This window comes from Micromys minutus (genome assembly GCF_963924665.1).
Source record: "Micromys minutus genome assembly, chromosome: 1".
Classification (NCBI taxonomy): Eukaryota; Metazoa; Chordata; class Mammalia; order Rodentia; family Muridae; genus Micromys; species Micromys minutus.
The window spans coordinates 148,358,610-148,381,165 of NC_137969.1; the positions used below are offsets into that span (position 1 = coordinate 148,358,610).

A 22,556-nucleotide genomic window follows, 5' to 3' on the forward strand; every position below is an offset into this window, starting at 1 on the left:
GATCTCTTTACCAGCAATGGCTGAGCTGGTGAAAGCACTGTAGACTTTGAGTTTAAACCCTGGCCCCATTGGCTAGCAGCCATGCTCTCACCATTCTGTCCTTTATTCCGTCTTTCTTCTCCCTCGATAGGAGTGAAAGTAACTACCCCTGGAAGAGGCCAAGTTATCTAGTGAAAAAGCCTAGCTCAGTGGCAGGCATTGTCTGAGTTTCACCTCCCATTTTTCTGCTCTTTCCACACACCTCTCTTCTTCCCTTCCCCATTTCCCCTCTGTTCTCTTTCCTTTTCCTTCCCTGCTGTCCACAGACTCGTGAGACATGTCTGTGCACTGTGGCCTCCTTAGCAGTGACCTTGTCCTCCACAGAAATACCCTCTGCACCCCAATACACAGTTAGAAGGCTCTGCACTGAGATGGGACAAGGAAACCCAGATCATGGTGGAGAGAAGTCCCTCCTGCAAGAGAGCACAAGAGGGGAGGGGTGTGGAAGCGGAGGCTCCTTTCTGTCTCTCTAAGCAGCTCCTGATGTGGCACTGGGTTCTTGGGGGAAGTAATGGGTCCTTATTCAGTGTCATGGAGCAGTCCTGGGGGGCCCCAAGGGCACTCTAAGACATCTTTGGTGCAATATTCTCTTTTCTCCTCTGACCTAGAGGCAGTTGCCAACCTTATTCTGAGGTGATGTTACCCAGTAGAACAGTCTGGTGTTTTAGCTGGAGTCTGCTTTGAGTTCTGTTTGGAGGTAATGGAGAGTCAGCTCCAGTGTGATTTCATTTGTCGGGAGTGGTCAGTGGGCCCCTATTGACTATCTTTTTAGGGACAGTGGGAGTTATGTGGCAAGGAACCCAGACTTAGGCAGGGTGGACCACCGCTCCCTAAATGTTGGTTGGGTGTAGCATTGTGGCTGTTCACATTAGAGAACTGGGGCTCACACTTCCAGATGCTCACCAATCAATCAGTAGATGCTTCCAGAGTCTCTTCTGGTGGTGGGGCCAGGGTTGGAATGACTCCATGTTTACTTAGCACAAAATGAAATTGAAAGTGAGACCCCTCTTCCTAAATTTATGGATTTGTAAATTGTGCAAGTTATGACAAGGCAGTAAACACAGGTGAATCCCCTGGAGGGAGTGGTAGGAGGGACCGAGTGGGTAAGGGGAAGGCTTTCACACAGGCTATGGACTGCCTACATAGATCCATGAATTATGCTGCTATTTGGATACAGAGTTCTCTAGGCTAGGTTTCCAACTAGGCTCTGGGTCAGTTGTATGTTTTGAGCAGAGAGTGCTTTAAAGGTAAGGGGAGATAGGGAAGGAGACACATACCCCTTTCTTTGGCTTGGTAGCAGGCCAGATCAGGCAGAAAACTGGAAAGGGAGAGAGGCAATCTCAAGCAGCTTTTGTCTTTCCTTTCCCTCAAACTAAGCAAAACTAAAATGTAGCTCATGAACAGAGCTCCCAAATTTGGTGTCAAAGCCACAAGCCTCTAGCTGTTTTGCACTTTGCATGGGACCAGGATTCTACCTTGCAAGTAGAAATTACAGACATTATCTGTATGCTGTTAGTCTAATCAAGATGTGCACAGCAGGATGTGCTGGACTGTGTGTTGTACCGGCTTCTCACGAGAGAAGTGCCAGCTACCCATGCACCTTGCCCTCAGGGCATCTGGTAACCTCAAGGGCTCTTGAGTGGGGCCAAGGAACTAAGACCCCTAGTGCATGTCTGTGTGTGGGAGTGGCTCAACTGCTGAGATACTTAATGCATCTTCAAAATAAGTCTCTCTCTCTCTCTCTCTCTCTCTCTCTCTCTCTCTCTCTCTCTCTCTCTGTGTGTGTGTGTGTGTGTGTGTGTGTGTATGCATGCAGAGGCTAGAGGTTGATGTCAGATGTCTTCTTTGACAAATCTACCTTATTTGTTGATACTAGAATTCTTATTTAATATAGAGCACACCCATTCAGCAAGATCAGCTGCCCACCAAGCTACAGGGATTCCCCCCCCCACGTCTCCAACTCTCCAGTCCTAGGACTATAGGTGTATACCACTGTGATTGGCTCTTTATATGGGGACTAAAGCTTACATGTCAAGCACTTCACAGAATAAGCCATCTCCCTTGTCCTAAAAGGTGAAGCCTAGGGTGGTACCACACTTATCTTCTTACCTCCACTCCTATTGTATTGGCCTGTTTGTATGCATCATAACAAATGGCCATGGCTTGAACCCCATAATGTGTGTTGGGACTCCCCAGGTGTAAAGTTGCTCTTTTATATACTTCCAGTAGTTTCCATTGTATAATTGATGAGAGACCCATGCAGCTTCTTTTAGGGGTCCCATAACAAAGGTCGTGTTGCCTCTTCTGGAGACCAACCATTTTCTTTTAACCACAGTGTTTATCCCAACCACAACACAGGCCGTTCTTCTGCTGTCCACAGCAAGAGGTGATGCTCTCTCACTGCATCAGCTGTGACAGACTAACCCCCTACCTGTAGGGTCGAAGATGGGAGTTGGTCCTGATATGTTTGCCCAGGATTTCAGCTCCTTGTTTGGGTTTTTCTCAAACAGATTTCTGGATTTGGGTACTGCATCCGGGGGCATTTTCTCCTCTCCACTGACTAGAATAGAGAAGAGTTAGGTGGAGTCAGTTTTAGGGACAGACTCCGCTGACAGGTTACACTGAGAAAAGTAGAAAGAAGATGGCTGAGACTGGTGATCTAGAGATAAAACCATGGGTCACTGAGAATGAAGGTCTAGAGGTGAGACCATGGGTCACTGAGATTGGAGGTCTAGAGGTGGGACTATGAGTCACTAGGTTAAGGAAAACAATGTGAGGGCAAACTCACTGGTGAGGTAGCAGTCAAGGCTGATGGAAATATTGTCAAATGCCACGGTTGCCCTGGATCCTGGACCCCACCATGTGACTATCTGCAGCCAGAACCTGTAGGATGTTAAGAAGAATATGTGTTAGGAACCACTAGGGTAGATCAAGTCCCAGGATTCTCAGCACATGTGTGCTGACTGCAGAGATTTAGTTTGATCAGTCTTATCTGATCCCACCATATCAGTAAGAGGGCAGGTATCAGCCTTTCTCGATTTCCACTTCTCCGTGGAAAGCTTTCTTTTCGCATCCCTTAGAATGGGTGCTCCATCTTAGCTATGGCAGATAAGAGGCCTTTAAAGCTAGTTTGCATATCTGAGCTTGGGAGACTTTTGCTTTCTGGGCATGCATAGTGGATAGAAATGAAGGCTTGCTGTTCTGCTCACCTTCATCTATGGGCGGGCCGAAGCCACTATTTAAACATTAAAGTATTTTTGTATGACACCAACAGCTGGAGAGAACCCTCTGTGTCTCTGTTGCTCCAAGCAACTGGGCTCCTTCTGTGGTTCTGTTCCATTATCCAGCAACTCACGGGTTAATTTCTTGTACAACAGAGGTACAAGCATCCTGGGTCTTGTCCAGTATCAGTTACTATTTTCCAAGTGGTTGTTAAATATTAGATGATTGACTGTTTCCCCCGGGAGAGCTTGTCATCAAACCACAGTGAGTCATAAAGTATGGCTAGTAACTCACTGAGATTATGTTTCTTTCCAGCCTTTTCATGGCTTAGAGGGCCAGGTCCTCTGACCACGGTCAGAGGAAGCTTGAGACTGAGATAAACAGAAAGATGCTTCATACTCATTTGTTTCCTGTTTGTTTTCTTGGGAAATCTCCTTTCTGGAAGGCTGTCATCAGTCAACCACTTCCTTGGACAATAAAGTGACTGTGTCCCGAGAGCCCTAAACACTCTTCTCCCCAATCTCAGAGAGTCGGTTGCAAGTGACCTGAAGAATAGTGTGCAGCCTCTGGTGTGGGATGTTAAAATAATAAGAGAGGGAAGCCCTGGCTGTCAGTCACTGAATGGATGTGGTACATGTGCTTATACAGTCACACATCAGGATGCTAATCTATAATAAAAAAGAATAAACCAGGAGACATGCTGTAAAATAGATGTCTCTCAAAAGCATTATGCAAAGTTAAAGAAGGCAGACAGTAAGTTAAAAGACATCATATTGAGTGATTCTCTGTATGGGAATCATTGAGGATACGCAAATCTGTAGAGACAGAGAACAGATTAGTGCTTGCCTGGGGCCAGCCGTGGAGCAATATTGACTGCTAACTAGCATGAAGCCTCATTGTGGGGTGATGGAAATGTTCTAACACTGGGTTGTATCATTCTTTGTAGAATTCTAGAAACTTGCTAAAAGTCATTGATTTACGCACTTAAAAATGGGTGTTATGGCATGTAAGTTATAATGCTGTTGGAAAATAAGGAAGAAAAGGGGAGGGATAGAGAAAGAAGGAGAAAGGGATGAGACAGACATAGAGAGAAAGAGCTATCTATCTACCTAACTACCTACCTATGTACATACATATGTATTATCTACTTATACACGCACACAAACAGAGAGAGACACAGAAAGAGAGATATACAGAGAGAGACAAACAGATAGAGACAGACAGACAGACAGCTAGAGAGAGAGAGAGAGAGAGAGATTGAGAGAGAGTGAAACAGAGAGAGAGTGTGAGTGAGAGAGAGAGAAACAGAGAGAGAACATGTAGGCTGATGACAATGTAGGCCAGGGTGGGTTCTGGACAAGAAGGAGGATGAGGGCAGAGGCAGAGGCAGAAGAGACACAGGAAGAAGTGTGAAGTCCTATTGTTCCTCTGGACCTCAGCTCAGCAAGGGAGAGAAACTTCCTGGTATGTTCAACCCAGGCCACATGCAGCCATGGCCCAACACAAAATCATAAGCTTATTTGCAACCTGAAGATGCTCTTTTAAGGCAATTATTTCTAATGTCATCATGCATTTCTGTGTGTGCTCTGTAGATGAGTGTGTCCTGTTCTGATGAGACAAGGCTGAAATTTGCCTGCACTGTGAGTGGTAACCGGATGGAAGCTCCCACCGTGACTGAGCGTGTCACTGCGGTCCCCACTTAGACGGAATGGATGGCGGCTTAGTTCTTTCTGGTTTGAGGGCAGTTACTGCTCTAATGAAGAAAAGCCTTGAAATCAGAAGTAAATTTATCTAAACAATGTGTTTGTGACCAATTATTTCCAAGTAGTTCTCACATCTGCCTGTGCCTTCATCCATCTTGTGAAATCAGCTCATCTATAACTCTTTCAGTATATAGGCCATAATTAGAGAGCCCAGATGCTTTTATTTTAAAGGAGAAATGACTGAGGCCACTCTCAACTACACACTGAGCTTGAAGCCAGCCTAGGCTCATGAGGCCCTGTCTCAAAAGAACAAAATAAAACAAAACATCCCAAACCAAACAACAACAACAACACAACAAATAATAATAAGTAGTAAGTATTTCTATAAATCTACTCAAAGTGTGACTAAAAAGAATCAGGTTCTTTGGTCAGGAGTGTGGGATACCCTACATTGGAGTGGGCACTGATCCCATAGCAACACATGCTCTCATTCTCCTCTCTGCAGCATCCTCTCCCATCCATCACCCGCAGGCTGAGGAGCCAGGCCACATGTTCCTTCTGGTGCTGAGCTGTGCTATCAGCACACCTTCCTGGAGGACGTCAGGTGCAAGGACATACATGCCTGTGTGCCTATAGAACAGGGGGAGGGACGAGCTCTCCACCATTGCCTCCACAAGCCCCAGTGGAAACCTCCAGTCACCCCACTTGCTCTGGTTTTCCAAGAAGTTAGAGCAGCAGCGCTCCTTAGTAGTCAGCCACCAGGCTCTTAGCACAGATGGGACGCTGTAAGCTGGGGCTGCAATGCTTTCTAAGCACAAGTCTCTACAGAGTTCTGTGAGTTAATGGCGCTGGAAGCTGCTGTTTTAAAGCATTTAAGTGACATTGGGACTTGCCCATGTTTTGTGTCGGGGCACTTGGAACAGGCAGGAAAGCGTCAGTCAGATGGCACCATGAACACACATAGATGAGGGTCCAACAGAGGTGGCAGGTATCAGCAGGACAGAGGTGAAGTGGAGGCAATGTAGGAATGAAGTCTGGAGTGGTAGGTGATAGGGCTCCACCTCATCTTCTGTGAGGGAACTGGCCAAGAGATGAGGTGAAGATCAGGCCAGCTGTGCTTTAGGCTTCTCTGCTTTGGATGCTGCCTGGTTGTGTGTCTCCAGAAGAACCAAAGAACTGAGGCTCTGGAAACCCCTCCTTGCTAGAGACTTCCTTTGGCTCTGAGTCCTTCTGGTATAATAACTCTTTTATAGTTACTTTTCCAAAGATACAGACATCAGGTCATTCCTCAGAGTGAGCTGTGGCCTCGGGCCTTAGGTCCTACACATACTCTTGAGTACAGGTAGAACGTTCTAGGGCTGATGGGAAGCAAGGTCATGGTATACTATTGCTAATATGCCAACAGACTGATAATCACACAGGCTGTGACCCAGTGCCAACACTTTCCTTTGGGTGGGGACGGAAGCAGCGTCTCCATGACTTGAAGAGCCTTCCCCTTCCCGAGTGGGACATCTGGTTAAGGAAAAGCTAGAGTAAGCATTTAGGGGCTCCTCCTGCTGTCTGGAAGCCTGGCAGGTGGGCCTCCCTTCTCTCTGGCTGTGCGGTGACTGTCAGATCTGCTTGGTGCTTTCTGTTCCTCCAAAGTAGATTTTTGATTTGCAGTAGTTGATGCTGGTCGTACTGTTTTTTTTTTTTTTTTTCTTGTCTAAACCACACTTGGCTAGAGGTCTTGGCTCAAGCCTGCTTTTGCATAAGAATGTATTCACCTTCTCATCTTGTGCAAGCTTTATAGGCAGTCTGTTGAAAATTAGCCCAGGAGGATTCTGGGAGGTGATCCTTTGGGCCACGGGCCAGGCCCTGTTTCCAGGAGGCAGCTCTGGAAGTGGGTGCTTCCTGTACACCCCAAGCAGATCTTTGCAGAGGACATGTGGATGCCGCTCACACACTGCTCCGAAAATGAACCATCTCACTCAGGCAACAGACTGTTAATGGGCAGTGAATATGAGGCCTTATTCACAATCCTCCCAGCCTCCGGGATTGACAAACCTAATTAAGTTCACTTAATGATCCTAAGTAGCCGACAAAAAGGTGTGTGTCTGAATGTGGACTGAGGGGATAACAAGGCTTTGGTGAGAGAGGGAAAGGATGCTGGATGGTGTAGGAGGCATCTGACGGATGGGCACTGTGGCTCCGATTCCTTCCCTGATCATTTAGTAGGACCCCAAAGGGGAGGGGGTCCCATTTTCACAGCTGCAGCTTGTCTGGGACCTGGCTGCTTAGAACAGAACAGGCAGATGCTGCTGAGAGAAAACCACTCTCTCCCGTTTCTTATTGCGCAGTTGATTTGTTCAGTAAAAGTCTTCTGAAATGGACTGTCAAAAGGTTGGGGGCGCGGTATGCATTTCTATTAGAATAATGCCTGTGCTGAAAAAGCCCTGCCACATACATCCCATTATCTGTATAATTGACTTCAGTTACCAGCTGTGGAGGAGGGGCTGGGCTGGGGGTGGGGGAGCTTCAGATTCCCAGGACCCACCCTGCTTGGATCTGACTAAGCAATGGCTGGACATGTAGCCATATGCTGTGATTCTTGGTGAATGTGAATACACCATGTTGAAGGTCAGTCAGGATAAATTGGGAATGTTTCTGTATCCACAAGCCCAGCTCTCTGAGGTAATTTACCTGGTTTCTCCTCTGGGCATAATGGCAAAAGAAAAGTCAATATAGACTTCCTAGGGCTGCCAAGGGTCAGAAAGAGTTCTCTTGTGGTAAGGGAGACTTCTAGAAAGAAGGAAACAAAGCCTTCAGGTAAACTGCATGGAGGATTATAGAAACCCTCTACACTCACAGGTCAAGGCTTCCAGTCACTGGTTTTCCCTTTGTCAATTTTCTTTTCTTTTGTGTAGTGTGTTCATTTCTGTGTGTGCATGTGGAAGCCAAAGGAAGACATTGTGGACCCTGCTCTACCCCTCTCCCTTGAGGAAGAGTCTCTTGCTGAACCTGGAGTTAGGCTGGCTGTCACTAAGCTCCAGTGATTCTCTGGACTCATCTGTCCCCCTAGTGCTGGGTTACAGTGCATACTAGCGAGTTCAATGCTCTGCATGGATACTAGAAACTCGAACTCAGGTCCTCATGGGAGCACATCCAATGTTTACCACTGAGCCATCTCCCACCCATCTCCTGACCCCTAAGTATTGGCTTTCTATGCTCATTTTTATTTACTATTATTTTCTTTCTGAAATGACACTGAAGGGTTCTTGGGAAGGAGAAACCAGAGATGTCAGCCAGGCAGACGACAGTCTTCAGTATGTTCCTTCTTTGCTGTCCCTCAATTTGTGTCATAGCTGGAGTGGGGAGCAGGTTTAAAGGAGAGAGCAAAGGAAAGGGGCTCCGGCCCAGCAGAGAAGGCAGCAATAGACAAAAATGACTGATCCACAGGCTTGAATGGGTTAAGTACTGGGTGGGAAGACTGTACAAGGGAGTTAAGGGGAGAGAGATGGAGGTAGAGAAGAAGAGGGGGAAGGAAAGGAGAAGGAGGAGAGAAAGAAACTGAGAATACCTTTACCCACTTACACACCCACTCGACTTGCACACTCACTCATGCACAGAGGCATGCATGGAAGAATTCACTAGAGGATCTGAAGAATGTCTGAAATCTCTTAGCATCGTTTACCTTGTCCAGCTACCCACTAGGAAGAAGCAGACCTCTCATCTTCCCAGGCCATGTTTTCTGTCAGCTGTTGCAGAAACACCCAACCCAATGAATCTCATCTACTGCCATGTGCATTTTATGTTCAACAAGCCCCTTGGAACAACCAAGGCTGTGGAAAACAATCTCTGTTAGAAGGTACCAAGTCCATCCTTCTTAAAGACTGGACTGTCCACTGCTAGATCTCAGGACCTACAGAGAGTCCTGACAAGGACTCCTCTGTCTCCATTGATGTGTGCCTTGGAGGGCAGAGATGGTACCAGATATGCAGTCTCCCAACAATGAAAGGCCCCAGGAAAAGGATGGTTTGAACTTCCTTATTTCCTGAGAAGAACATCTCCATGGAGGTGACCTGAAAGTCTTCTTTGCTTGGAGGGGTGAGCACTGAATCTCAAAATACTATTGTAGAGTAAATCAGGGTTATAGACTTGGTGGGACCCTGGGCAAAGGACAAGGACTCAGTGGCTGCTATCTTAGCAGCTTTATACACACTACCTTTCTCTAGGAGAAAAGCTTCCACTTCATTGTTTCTGTTTCATATTCTATTTTAAAAATAAAGCTGTGCCTCCTTCGACAGCCTAACAAATTATACGTATCATCCTTTGCCTTGGAGCAAAGGTTGTGTGTGCCCGTGTTATGAGTCAGACACTTGTGCCTACTGCAGCCAAGAGCACATAGAGCATTGTCCTTGTCCTAGGAGTTTGAATATTGTGTAAGTCACATTATTTAATGACTATGGAACTTCTGACCTCTTCACATCTAAAGTCTATTCAAGCCGGGGAACATACTGGTAGTGACTGGTGATAGAAAATCCAAGGAATACTTTCAGAAATGGACATCCAGGAGAGTGGTGGCAGAGCTGTGTCATAGAAGTGTGTGTGGGAGTTACACTGTGATGCCAGTCAGGCAGCTGGCAGTGTGGGTCCCAAACTCATGTGGAAATGAAGATATGCCTATCATTTGCTTGGAAGTGAGGATAGGAGTTATGTCAATGAGTCTCCTTCCGCTGGATAAAATATGTTTGGTTGGATTCTGCTTTGCTCCAAATATCAGAGGCTCAATTATCCCTTAGATTCCAGACTTTGTGCCTAGAGGGAGAAGGGTTGAGAACATAGGGCTTCATTTTCACAGGCATTAAGGGTTATGAAAAATACACACACATCTGTTGACTTGCAAACTGAACGGTGGATGTTACCAACAACATCTTGAGTGGATCTGAACATCCACTGTCATAAAGGGGGTACATGTAGTGCCATTTTGAACAACTGACTTTTAAATGAGGCACACAGGCCTGATCTGCCTCAGTGCTCTGCGCTCTTGATTGTGGCAACAGCAATCCAAAGCAACAGCTTGTCCCAAATGTCACAGTAAATCAGCATTAGAAATGGGATTTAAAGCCTCAGAATTACTAATCTACTCCTTGCTCCAATGATCTGAGATATTTTCTGAGAGAGGCAACAGGGCCAGATCCTTCCAGAGTTATGAGAGTTTGATTTGTATATATCAATGCCTTTTGTGCGCACAGCTTGCTGAGCCACCAGCTATATCTTCTACTCAGAGAGCTCCCAAGATGCCTCTGAACAACTTTGGGAAGGTGGCAGAAGCAGGGGCCTCTATTGCAATGTCTTCCTGACTTCCCTTTTCTGAGTTCTACTTTGTGGTTCTAAGGATTTCACATTTGGTTTTCCCAAGAGCCTCCACCAGGCTCATGACTCCAGTGACCCCAGTGGGCTTCATGGTCCTGTAACCCATACTCACAGCTCAGAGTGCATGGCCTTAAACCATTCCCTCTTGCTCGAAATGGCTACTCAACAATCCCCTGACATAACCCAGAAACAACAGAAAACATCCCTGTTTAAGACCTTTGCTTATCCTAACACTGTCTCTAGTATGAATGGTCTTGAGGCTCACTTCTCTAAGATCTGATTTTTTCTTGAGGGCTGACTTAGTAGCTCACTCCCCACCCCACCCCCATTCGAGTTGTGCTGTTTGCAGGATACTGGGAGGTCTTGGGAGCCTGCACAGTGCTAACAGGTTAGGCTGCCACTGAGCTCATGTGTCCTCATTGTCCTTCAGATTCTGTACCTTAGCAAAAGGTGGGTTCTGTGCATGAGTGGAGCTTATCAGACTATTGCTAACAATCTGACTGTCAGCAATACCTCTCCAGATACTTCCTGGGTCCCCATATTTCCCGCAAGAGACTGGATCTATCATTTTATTTCCAATGTCTTGCAAGCACACTTACATATGGAAGTCATTTGGGAGAACTTCTTGAAGATAACATTCCAAACCAAAGGTGTGGTCTTCTCAGAGTGTCTCTCTATGAGTGGGATGCATGGCTTTTCTTAGTGGAGAGCATGTTTTCTGGTTCATAGTAATATCTAGTCAGATTTGTGGGCTGAAGCTTTTTTTCCTGCTTTTTTTTTTGTTTTGTTTTGTTTTTGTTTTTAGAAAAGAGAAAGTTTGGTGAAATTCTGGAATGATTTCTACCAGTAAGAATTTGCTGCATCATGAAATTTTGGGAATGAAACATTTACACCTCAGAATATATCCTGAAATTGATTTCAGCTTTGAATTATGACAATTGTGGAGATGCTGGCTGATCAGTGCCCAGAGCAGTTAATGAGGGAGGAGTACTTTCAAAGGACACTCTGATAGATGCCCACAGACGAGAGCTGAATTTCTTGGCTGCTTCTTTGTCTTCTTCCTTCTTTCCTTCCTTCCTTCCTTCCTTCTTCCTTCCTTCCTTCCTTCCTTCCTTCCTTCCTTCCTTCCTTTCTTCTTCTTCTTCTTCTTCTTCTTCTTCTTCTTCTTCTTCTTCTTCTTCTTCTTCTTCTTCTTCTTCCTTCTTCCTTCTTCCTTCTTCCTTCTTCCTTCTTCCTTCTTCCTTCTTCCTTCTTCCTTCTTCCTTCTTCCTTCTCCTTCTCCTTCTCCTGCTGCTCCTCCTCCTCCTCCTCTTCCCCCTTCTCATCTTCTTCTTCCTCCTCTTCTTCCTTCTTCTTTATTCCATCCCTCTTCCTCCTACACTTCTCCTCCCCCTCATTTTTAATGCAACTCTTTCTTATGTGGGCACACAGCTAAACATCATTTCCCAGCATCCTCGAAAACTGAATTCTAGCCAATAGAAAGTGAGAAGTAATCACACATAAATATCTTCAAATGCCTCTCTCTGTGCTCTCCCTCCACTGGCTAGCCAAATGCAAAGAATTACAAAGCAGGGGTGCAGGCCTGAGCCACGGAGTAGAAGGCATGTAGGTTCTTGAACTCACCAGGCACAGTCATGTTTGATTTTATATGAGAAAGAAATGGATTTCATTCTATAGAGCTCTGGGAATGGAAGGTTTACTGTTACTTCAGGTGCTGCTATCCCAATCAACAAGCAGCAGTACCTCTAAGGTACTCAGTATTTTTTCATACTTGGCATACATGGGTTGGTGACTCACCTGCTCATGGTGGTTGGTAGACTCTGCTTTTTGCTGGCTGTAGGAGACCATAGAATGTTTCTCCTTTAACTATAACCTTTAGCTAGCTACACACTCTGGTAACATCCTAGGACCTGGGGCACCCTGGTGTGCCAGGTAGGGTACATTGAGGGGAAATCGTTTAATTCGCCGGGACAAAGGTGTGACTGTTCTCATGCCTGTGTGTTGTACATGAGGCTCTGGCCTTATGGAAGCTTGGGCCATCCATTTGTCCTTAGATGTTTACCTGTCTGCTGACTACAGGTCTACATCCTTGTCTGGATGATCTGTGTGGCTGCCTGCTTCCACCCAGAACACACTTGGCTTGCTCCAATAGGCTAGTCCTTCTTGAGTGACTTGGCCCTGCAAGTGTTGGCTTCATCCCTTGTGGGCTTTGACAATGATGGTGCATGTGTGTGTGTGTGTGTGTGTGTGTGTGTGTGTATGTGTGTGTGTAAAGGATCTGAGCCCCTTTTGGGGTTAGACTTTGTTAGGCTTAGTGACATAATTTATCTGCTATTTTCTCCAGGCTCAGTACTGACTCAGGCTGATGTTGTCAACAGTTTACCTGAAGCTCCAGCTATTGCAGTGCTTACCCACTATTGGGAGAGCTGAGTCCTTCCTGTTTCGCCCTTGTGTTTCTTGTATGCATAAATTCTCCTCAGGAGGAACATGAGACAGCCCTCATACCTCTTCTCTGGAGTCTATGGGATTCTCTAGGCTGTCTCCATGTTTATCTTCTGACTAAAAGAGACCCCCTGACTTTTTCTTGCTTAACATGTATGCTTCTGGGTCATTATTTAATTTCACTGGACCACATTTATTTTATTTTATTTTTGAGAAATCTTCATTGTGGCATGGTTGGCAGAGAGGAGACTCTGCAGAGTACACAGAGAGATGCATCTTGGGAAGAAAGATGCATGCTGGGAAAACAGTGGCAATTTTATTGGACCCTATGCTTTCCTGAAGTCTCCCTCCTTCTGCACCCAGTCTCTGTTAGGCAGTAACTTATTTTCCTGACCAGGACCTGTGAGATCACTTTTCCTGCAAACTCAGCCGTTCTAGAATATCGGTGGGAGCCTGTCACCCAGCACTGGATAGGTAACAAACACTGGTTGTCTAACCAATACAGGGCTTGGGTAATGTTGAAGGCTGGCACCATTTCATCCTGAAAAGCTTCAAATGATAATGTCTGGCTAAGAAGGATATGGAAGCAGGACCAGTGGGCCTTGGACTTCGCTCTTCTCATCTGAAAAGTGGATCCTGGTGGCCCAGTGTGGACCTGAGTGGGCACCTTGTGCCAGGAAGGGATATACTCCTATGCAGAGGTGCATTGTGGGTAAACACTGAGGGGATGCAAGAACGTCCAATTCGGTCACAGTAGCCTGCCCAGCAGAGGGCAGCCAGCGGCTGTATAGAGACATTTTTTTTCTGCTATTCTGCATTCCTATTTGCTTGGGTGGACTGGCCTGGAGGCAAAACCAAAATCTGAGGAAGGAGGAGAGAAGGCAGGAGATAAGGGGAGATAGTCCCTCTGTTGTGTTCCCCTGGTGACCAGGTCTCTGTCCAACCTGCTATACAGTTTTAGGGCTAGGTTTCCTCAGTGTCTTCTTGGCAATGAAGCCCATTCCCAGCTATTGGGAGGGAGAGTCATAAAACAGACAGCTAAACATCTTTAGTTCTTATGCCTTTGTTAGCTGTGGCACATTCAGATAGTTATAATTAGGTATTACTGTCAGAGTCTATGCTTGGCTTTGAAGTGGGAGCATATGGTGTAGGGACGGCCAAAGGCATTATAGATTGATGACCTGCAAAAAGACACAGGGAGGGGGAGGCCATTCTTTTTGTCCCCGTTGGAGAGGTGAGGTAAAGAAGACAGGCAGAGAAACTTGTATGAGGTGTGTCTTCATCAGGAGGTAGTTGTAGTGATTAAGGAGACAGACAGGGTACCCATGACACAGAGAAGATTAGTTTTGGCTTCTATTGCACTAATTGTGATGATCTATAATACAGCTCATCTAAGGGTTGTGTGCATGGTTGAATACATGTGTGCACTTGTTGGTGTGAGTGTCATGTGGGTGCACATGAGTGGAGACTGCTGGTCTTGGTGTCTTCTTTAGCCATTTCCATATTATGAAATATAGACTCTGACCTGGATCCTTTGGATTTTGGCTAGAGTGACTAGCCAGCATGAGCCAAGAATCTTCCTGTCTCTGCCTCCACTGCTGTGATCAATCTGCTTGTTTGGTTTTGTTTGGACAGGGTAATTGTGCACCACTAGCTGGCCCAGAACTCACTATGTAAATCAGGTTGGGCTTGAGCTCACAGAGATAGATCCACCTGCCTCTGCCAACTGAGAGTTGGGATTAGAAGTGTGTGCCACCAAGCCTCGCTGGGCATTTGGTTTTGAGGCCTCTGTTCTGAGGCCTCAAGCTTAGGTCTTCATGCTTGTACATAAGTACTTTCCACACTGAGCAGTCTCTCTAGCAGCTACATTCCAAACTATAAACTATATCATGGGCTTCAGGAGGTTATAAAGCAGAGAAAAAACCCACTAAATAACTAGGTTGAAATGTCTGAGAAATATGGTCTGAAAATGACCCAGAATCAAAATATTTTGTCAGTCACAGGCCTACCATGTACCCAGGTTCCTGCCTCTCACCAAGCACCGCATTCTATTCCCTCATGCAGGAAAGCAGGATGCCTAAGGGTTAAGGGAAAATCATTTAACCTCTTTAGCACTGAGATCTCTTCTATATAAGAGAGTTAATTATAGTTTCTATCCCAGGGGGCTCTTTGAAGGATGAAAGCAGATAATGCATCTAAGTAATCATCACAGTGATTGGCCAGCAAGTGAACACTAAACACGTGTTAGCTCTGAGCAGCCTTTGAAACTCATCCATGACTGTACCAGGAAGCTGTGATGCAAGTTATGAAGAATACGAGTTAAACAACATTTCCGGGGCAGGGGATGTCTAGACCCATGAACCCAGGGCTGTATGTAGTATTTAGAGTCTATATGTCTCTATGCAGACAACAATGAGGAAGATGTCCCAACAAATCTTTCCTGAGGGCAGAAAGATGCTACAGGAAGGAGGAATATTGCTATCCATAGTCTTCCTGGATAAAGTAGAGAGGCCATGGATAATAGCCAAAAGTAGAACAGGGGAGAGAAAGTGTTTATGGCATTTCTGGTATGAAAGCATGAGGCCATAACTCTCAGTTTAACTGGGCTCATTTGGAAGATGCATTTGTGAGACATCTCACTTGCCGTTTAGGACAAAGGATGCAAAAGGGAACAGGCAACCTGGATATCTCCAGAGGGAACAGTTTTTCTTGTTAGACTATGTATACAGCATCCAGCTAAAAGCCTTCCTAATGACAGTGTTGGGGAATGGCGCTTGCACAGGTGTGTTGAGCTGCATACTTTATATTTGACTGTATGATTTCGGTGATTTGTGGGGCATGGTGTGATCCATGGTACCTCTAGATCCCTCTCATAAAGAGCATGATGCGCCAGCCTCTACCCTGTATGTGTGTCAAAGTTTAGGGCCGTGGGAAACACTGTCTTTCGTAAGAGAGATGATAATGAGGAGAAAATCTGGGAATATATCCCTGGAAGATTACAAGAAGGGGAGAGAACTTGCTTTTCTTCCATTTTGAAGAAAGGTAAAATCAATTCCAGAAGAAATAATGGCATCCAGACTAGAGGAGGGAGAAGAGGTAGGAGTCGAAAGGAGCCATATTTACCCAAAATAGATGTCCAACCATGACACAGCCTTTAAACACTTGAACTGGTGCTGTCCTTCACAATTACCATGAGAACAGGTATCTATTCCAGGGATGTTGCCACTGCTCAAGATATGTCGGGCACTGCACTGGGAATTTTTTTTCTTGTTATTCTTAGTCTGGTTGTGAAGTTATGGTAGTTTCACAATCATGACAGACATGATTACCTCTACTGCTTAGCATAGTTGGGAATAGACAGAAGAGATGCCATCATGGATGACCAGCTTCTAGCTGGCAGCCTTTTCTCCCTGTGGAAGAGTCACTGAGCTGTGGTGCGGGCCAGCTGACTACAGTTCTTCGGACTTCGTGCTCAGCGCTAGCTCCCGACTCACAGGCACCGGGCCCATGATTAAGATCAAAGTCTTTCTTATAAAGTGGTTGTGACAGGACAGTGACCACACACAAAAAAAGCTCAGGCACCAGACAAGTCCCCAGAGAAGGGCTTCCTGTCACAGAGTAACAAATGCTGTTTTGGTTCTTCTGACAGGACACAGGTGCCGCTTTGAAATATGTAACAGTCTGTAGTCGTGTTTATTATAAAATGGTTTTGTCTGTTTTGCTAGACACAGGTTGAACAGAGGAGGTGTGCTGGAAGGATTCCAACAGCGAGTTCTCAGTTCGTTCAGCCACAGTTTCGAGGTGTAGTCAAATTTTCTCAATACGTATTCTGGCAACAGATTTATTGAGCTTTTGATGTGAGAAAAGGTACTAGGTTCAGAAACCAGTGACATATGAGATAGGGACATGATCTCTGCCCTGTATACCAATTCCAATATTTTTTTAAAAATCATTCAAAGACTAGAAAAATAATGGCATGGCATTGCTAAAAGAGGTACATGGACACATTGTGGGCAGGACCAAGGGAAGACTTCTTTTAAAAAGTGAATGAGGAGTGATCTTCAGAGGTGCAGATAGCAAAGGAAGAGTATTACTATGTAGAGATCAGAAGATGGGCAGGCTGAAGGTAAAGAATCTTCGCACGGTACCATTGAGTGAGAGGGGTCTGGGTGAATGAATGGTATGAGATACTGAAGCTGAGGTTGGACATATCACACAAAACCTTAAATAAAGATCTTATTGGAGAACATACGTGCCCTAAAAGCCACAGGAAGCCAGGGAAATGAATAGACTTATGTTTCAAAGAATTGCTCATGGGCTGATCATAGGGATCTTATCTTTGATAAGAATACTTCCTGACATGTAGAGGTTGGAGACCCTTGGGGAGCAGAGAAGATATAAGGAAGGGTAGAGAAGAAATCTCCCAATGGCTAAGGTCTATGATGGGGCGCTGATAAAGACAGAGGTGCTGAACAGTGGAGACTAGGGTTCTGCCTGAGGGAGCCTTGTGGGATGAAGGCTCAGGGTGTAGACTGTTCATGCCTACCACAAGGGCTGGGAGAAGAGAGATGGTTTGCTTCTGTCCTTTGTTCATCTTTTCCACTTTCCCTAATTGGTTTCTTCCTCTCCTTCCTCCCTTCCCCTGTTTGACTTTGTGGCAATCCAAGTGGCTATGGTGGCGCTCTCTTTGGGAACAAAGGAAGTCAGAAGATGCTTCTTGCCCCCATATCAGTAACAAGAACTGAACAGAGCGTCTATGACTTTCACAGTCACGAGAACCTCACCTTTAAGGATCATGGGACTGGTTATCATTTCTAAGATGACTATGCCAGCCTCCTCTGAGGCATTGTGTGGATGGGTGGTGGGGGGAGAAATTGTCATTTTTAATTATATGCCTTATTAGCAGCTTTTAGTGACTAAGCATTTAATGTGGAGCGAGGAAGTCACCAAACACTTTTCTTCAGCAAACCAGAGACAACTTGATGTCTCCATTTTGCAGAACATGGAAGATCAGTGAAGGATTTGTACTGTTTGCTCAGTAAATTACTTACAAAGCCACTCAGAGGCTAGAACGAAAGGCGCTGAAAACCCCGCTACCTATAGATTCTTTTGATGATCAGATGATTTATCCCCATAACAATCTGGCGAGGTGTACTGCTTACAGGACGGGTTGATGAGGCTCAGGGAGTTTCAATAAATGGGATGAGGTCACATCAGTCGCTAAGCTCGTGACCGACTGTTCCATTTGAAAGCCCGTGCTCTCTTGTCAGCACGCCTGTCCAGCTTTCCCCCCATTGCTGCTACAGTCTGGCTCCTCGTCTCATGCCTGCCATCTGCACGCCTTCTCGACTGCCTCTAGCTTTGGGAACAAGTTGGTGGCTGGCAGGCTTTTTTTGTGAATGGAGACACATTCTTCCCTCTGTAATTATGCGAGAACTAGGTCACAATGCATTCGAGAGCCAAGCAGGCTTTTGTCTGAATCTTCACTGAATCCTCAAATGGACGCTTCAGCCTCAGTATCAATATTGGAAACAGTCTGCTAATCAACCGTCAGAGGGGGAGAGGGAGGCTGGGAACAAAGTGTCCTTCAAACGAATTTCCTGCAGAAGGGGGCCAGCAGAGTCAACATCTTACTTGCTTTAAATTCCCTGGAGCAGCTATGAAAGAGAGAACTTGCTGGGTTGAAGAGAGAGAGGGTAAGGAAACAACACTTTGATTCATCTGAATTAATTTTACATATCCCAGGAGGGATGACTCCAGCATTGCCAGCAAGGTTCCAGTCCCTGTGTGTGACCATCGCAATCCCAAAGGATAAAAGACTAGCCCATGGAGGTAGCTCCCACACTTTTCCCTTCCTCCACTTTAATTAAATCCATTTGTCCCAGGGTCATTGAGCCTGGGGACATCTATGGGCCTTGATCATCATGCCACATACATCTGAAGGAGTGGATGGCTGCTGTTCAGAGTTGGGAGGGGGGCTTCTTCCCATCACAAGTTGCAAGGAACAGCATATCATAAGGTTTGAGAGAAGAATTGGAAGCCCAGCTCCACACTTATGAAGTCTCATGACAACGGGCATCACACTTTGCCCTGCATTGAGCCTCTGATCCTCATATTTCAAAGATGGGTCCACCAGGATAGCAATTTAAGCACCTTTTGAAAGACTACTGTAAAGGCTGCACTACATGGTAGAGTTTGACGCTCAGCCAATAGCAGATGGTTTTCCCTTCCCATCTACTCTGTAGGTAGGATCCTGCCCTGCCTTTTGCTATAGGCTATGTCTGTACCACCCATGGGACATTCAGGATAGCACAGCAGAGTGCCACAGAAATGCTGCTGGGCCAGGCCATTTTTACTCAAGCATTGCTTGCTCCAGGCTGACTGCAGGTGGCAGGGTAGTGCCATCCTAGGGAGACAAGTGGCAGCTGAACTCCATGGGCTTCTGCTCCAATCCAATGCCATGTGGAGCCAGAGAGCTTGTAATGCAACCATATCCACTTAGAGGTGGGAAGGACTGAGGCTCCAAGGAGTCAAAGATCTTGTCCAAGGTCGCAGAGGTCATTGGCAGTAAAGCTTTATAAGAACCAGGGTCCCTGGCAGAAGCTCTTCTTTGACTGGTGAGGGGACTGGCATCTCTCTATGTGAACTTGCCTCTGAAGCTCAATCAGTAGAGCAATAGCCCCTGGGTTCCAGTCTTGGCTCCAAGGCCAACTTGTTTTGCTCCTTCCTCTTTAAAAGAATGGTAGGGAATAGTGATGAAGCCTCCTCACCCACTAAGGTTCTGTTGTTAACCAGGGAAGAGGAAATGGAAAATGGGAAAGTAAGGCAATATCCATCAGGTGAGAGAAAATGCCATAGAGATATGAAACCTGAGTAACATTTGGTAGTAGCTCAAGTGCCTCATTTTGGGTTCTCTCCACAGACAGATCCTGAAGGAAGGTAATCAGGCCAGGTGAGAGCTGCAGGGACGAGTGTTCATTAGAGCTCCATACTTGAAGAATCTTGAGCCCCCAGCAACTGGCAGGGGGTGTGCATGTCTCTGTGTATACATGGTTTTGCTATTGACTGCCAACTTGACAGGTTCTAGAATTGCCTATGAGACAGACTTGTGGGCTCATCAGCGAAAAGCATTTTAGATTGGGTTAACTGAGGTAGAAAGACCCAACCTAAGTGCAAGCGTTACCATTCAGTGAGGTGGTACTATTCAATGGGGGTGTTACCACTCAATAGGGTGGAGTCTCAGTCTGATGTAAAAGGAAAAAGCCAGCCAAGAACCAGGGCTTATCACTCTCCGATTACTCATCTCTGATGCAGTGTAACCAGCGGCCTCATGCTTTTGTTATCATGAACCCGCCATGATGGATTAAGCCCTTAGACTATGAGCCAAAATAAACCCTTCTGTGATAGTTTACATATGCTCTGCCCAGGGAATGGCACCATTAGAAGGCGTGGTCCTGTTGGAGTAGGTGTGGCCTTGTTGGAGTAGGTGTGGCCTTGTTGGAGTGTGGCTCTATTGAAGTAGGTGTGGCACTGTGGGTGCGGGTAGCTGCCTGGAAGTCAGTCTTCCACTAGCAGCCTTCAGACAAAGGTGTAGAACTCCCAGCTGTGCCTGCCTTGATGCTGCCATGCTCCCATCTTGATGATAATGGACTGAACCTCTGAACCTGTAAACCAGCCTTAGTTAAATGTTGTCCTTTATAAGTTTTGCCTTGGTCATGGTGTCTCTTCACAACAGTAAAACCCTAAGACACCTTTTTCCTCAAGTCGTTGGGGACTTTGTCATAGCAATGAGAAAAGTAACCTATAAAATGTCTTAGATAAAGAGCATGAGGACCATGAGACCTTCCTACTTCAGTACTGTGCCTTGTTGGGTAAAACAAAGCAGTGGGGGTTGGGGGGCTCAATAGTAACCCACCTGTCAGTCACGTCGAGGAGCGACAACACCGTCCACTGCCACAGGCTTAAGCCTTCATTGGCAGCAACATGCCAGACCGTTCGGCTTTGCTCCTTTCCAGTTTTGTTCTCCATCAGCACCAAAGAAACATTTCCTCTTAAAACTCCGCGGATGAGCCAGGACATCCGGAGCTGCAAAGGAGAGAAGCACCAGTTAAAATGCTACTTCAGAACAAAAACATTGTTTTTGGAGCCCAGCTGAAGCTTAAACCATTGGAGGCTCACCTGAACTGATCCAGCAAGGGCAGCAGGACACCCACTGCTGATTTTGCTAACTGCTGCTCAAAGGACTTTCACTGAAGTTCAAGCACTAGGGCAGGAAAAACCAGTGAGCAGTTCTGAAGCCTTATTGAGGTTGATGAGCTCACCCCAAATTTCGCATGATTCACCTCTACAGTGGTCCAGTAGGGTATTTCAGGTAAACTTCCTTAAGCACACCCCAAAATTTTTGTCCATGGTCTCAACTCATTATGTGACCTAGTACAGGTAATTTCTTTTCATTCCATTCCATTTCTTTTGATTTAGGAATAATAGGGTTTTTTTATTCCTTCTAATAATTATAGGTGTTATTTGAACAGTGTCAGCTAATGGGAGACTTCATGATATGCTAGGCAAACATCTCTCTCTCTCTTTCTCTCTCTCTCTCTCACTCTCACATACACACACACACACACACACACACACACACACACACACACGCCTATATATCATGATCTCCTAATATAGTTATCTTCCCAAATGAGGATGCTGCTTTGCCAAAAGGAAGCTGAAAGCGTATGTTTTTGTTGTATTGTGGGTTTCTATGGCACCATTCCCTAGACATTTGAAAGGGAATTGTAGCTAATCATCTTTCTAAGCAAGTTTAAATGTCGTTGTGTTCAGACCCAGCACAGGCTACAAAGTGAGGTTTGAGATAATAGAGGTTGTGTTTGGTAGAGATAATCTACAAACAGCAGCTGAAACGTAAAAGAACTCTGTTACTCTGCATGAAAAGGGTCCTGGAGAATGAAGGGCAAGCACACTGAGTCTCGGCATCCATGGTTCCTGGATTTCTATGATTTGAACTCTTTCTCTGTAATCCCAGTCTCTGTCTCCCAACCCCTGCCTTATAATTTGAGTAGGGTGGTGCCACCAGCCACACTACCTTGACAATTCAAACTGTCCTACCTATAAATCTCACCTCTAACCAAGCCATGGCTGGACCCTGGGTGCTGATCTATTGAGTCTGACTTATAGCCACGTGTATCTATCCAGGGGAACAAATACGCAACCCCATTGAAACCCCTCATGGTAGCTGAAGGAATCTATCAATGTTTTTCTGTCCTAATTCAGTTTTCTTGTATGTCTGGATGCCATCGATTAGAGAATGTAACTAACCCTACCTTAGGCAATACTAACCTAACCTATATTATACTATAGGTAACACTTTCCTATAGTCTATGACATGCTTGGGACCATGCCTGACATATGCTCTCCCTCATCTTGCTCCAGAAGACTGTGGATTTGGACTTGTAAAGTTGAACTGTCATTCCTCAGTGCCCTTGGTTGTTGGTACTGGTCTCTGTGCATGTCCATATTTGACTCTTGGGCACACATCACATTGAGTAGTTTGAATTCTCCCCAGAAACTCCTGATGCAGTGATATGATTCTCATTCTCCTGAGAAAGGTCTGCTACACCAGGCACAGCTTCTGTCATTTTCTCCTCCCCATCCCGGCCTCATGCCTGTTTGCTTATCTGTTTGCTAATGTCCTAGAGGAAGATGCACCCTTCCTTTTCTCCATCCTGTGGCTCCCTGTTACATCTCTTTCTAGCCTCTGTCCATTCAATTGATCTCCTTTTC

The 22,556-nt window shown here is 45.7% G+C and overlaps 1 protein-coding gene across 1 annotated transcript in view; it reads right to left on the reverse strand.

Annotated features, from left to right (window-relative positions):
- Window positions 1-22,556, reverse strand: part of ALK (ALK receptor tyrosine kinase) — a gene marked incomplete at both ends in the record, with an annotated part of 704,256 nt that overhangs the window by 74,632 nt on the left and 607,068 nt on the right. The window contains 3 exons of the mRNA XM_080929282.1: window positions 2,471-2,599; window positions 2,828-2,922; window positions 20,677-20,846. Coding sequence (XP_080785408.1) covers window positions 2,471-2,599; window positions 2,828-2,922; window positions 20,677-20,846 — 394 coding nt within the window. The remainder of the gene's footprint in view (window positions 1-2,470; window positions 2,600-2,827; window positions 2,923-20,676; window positions 20,847-22,556) is intronic.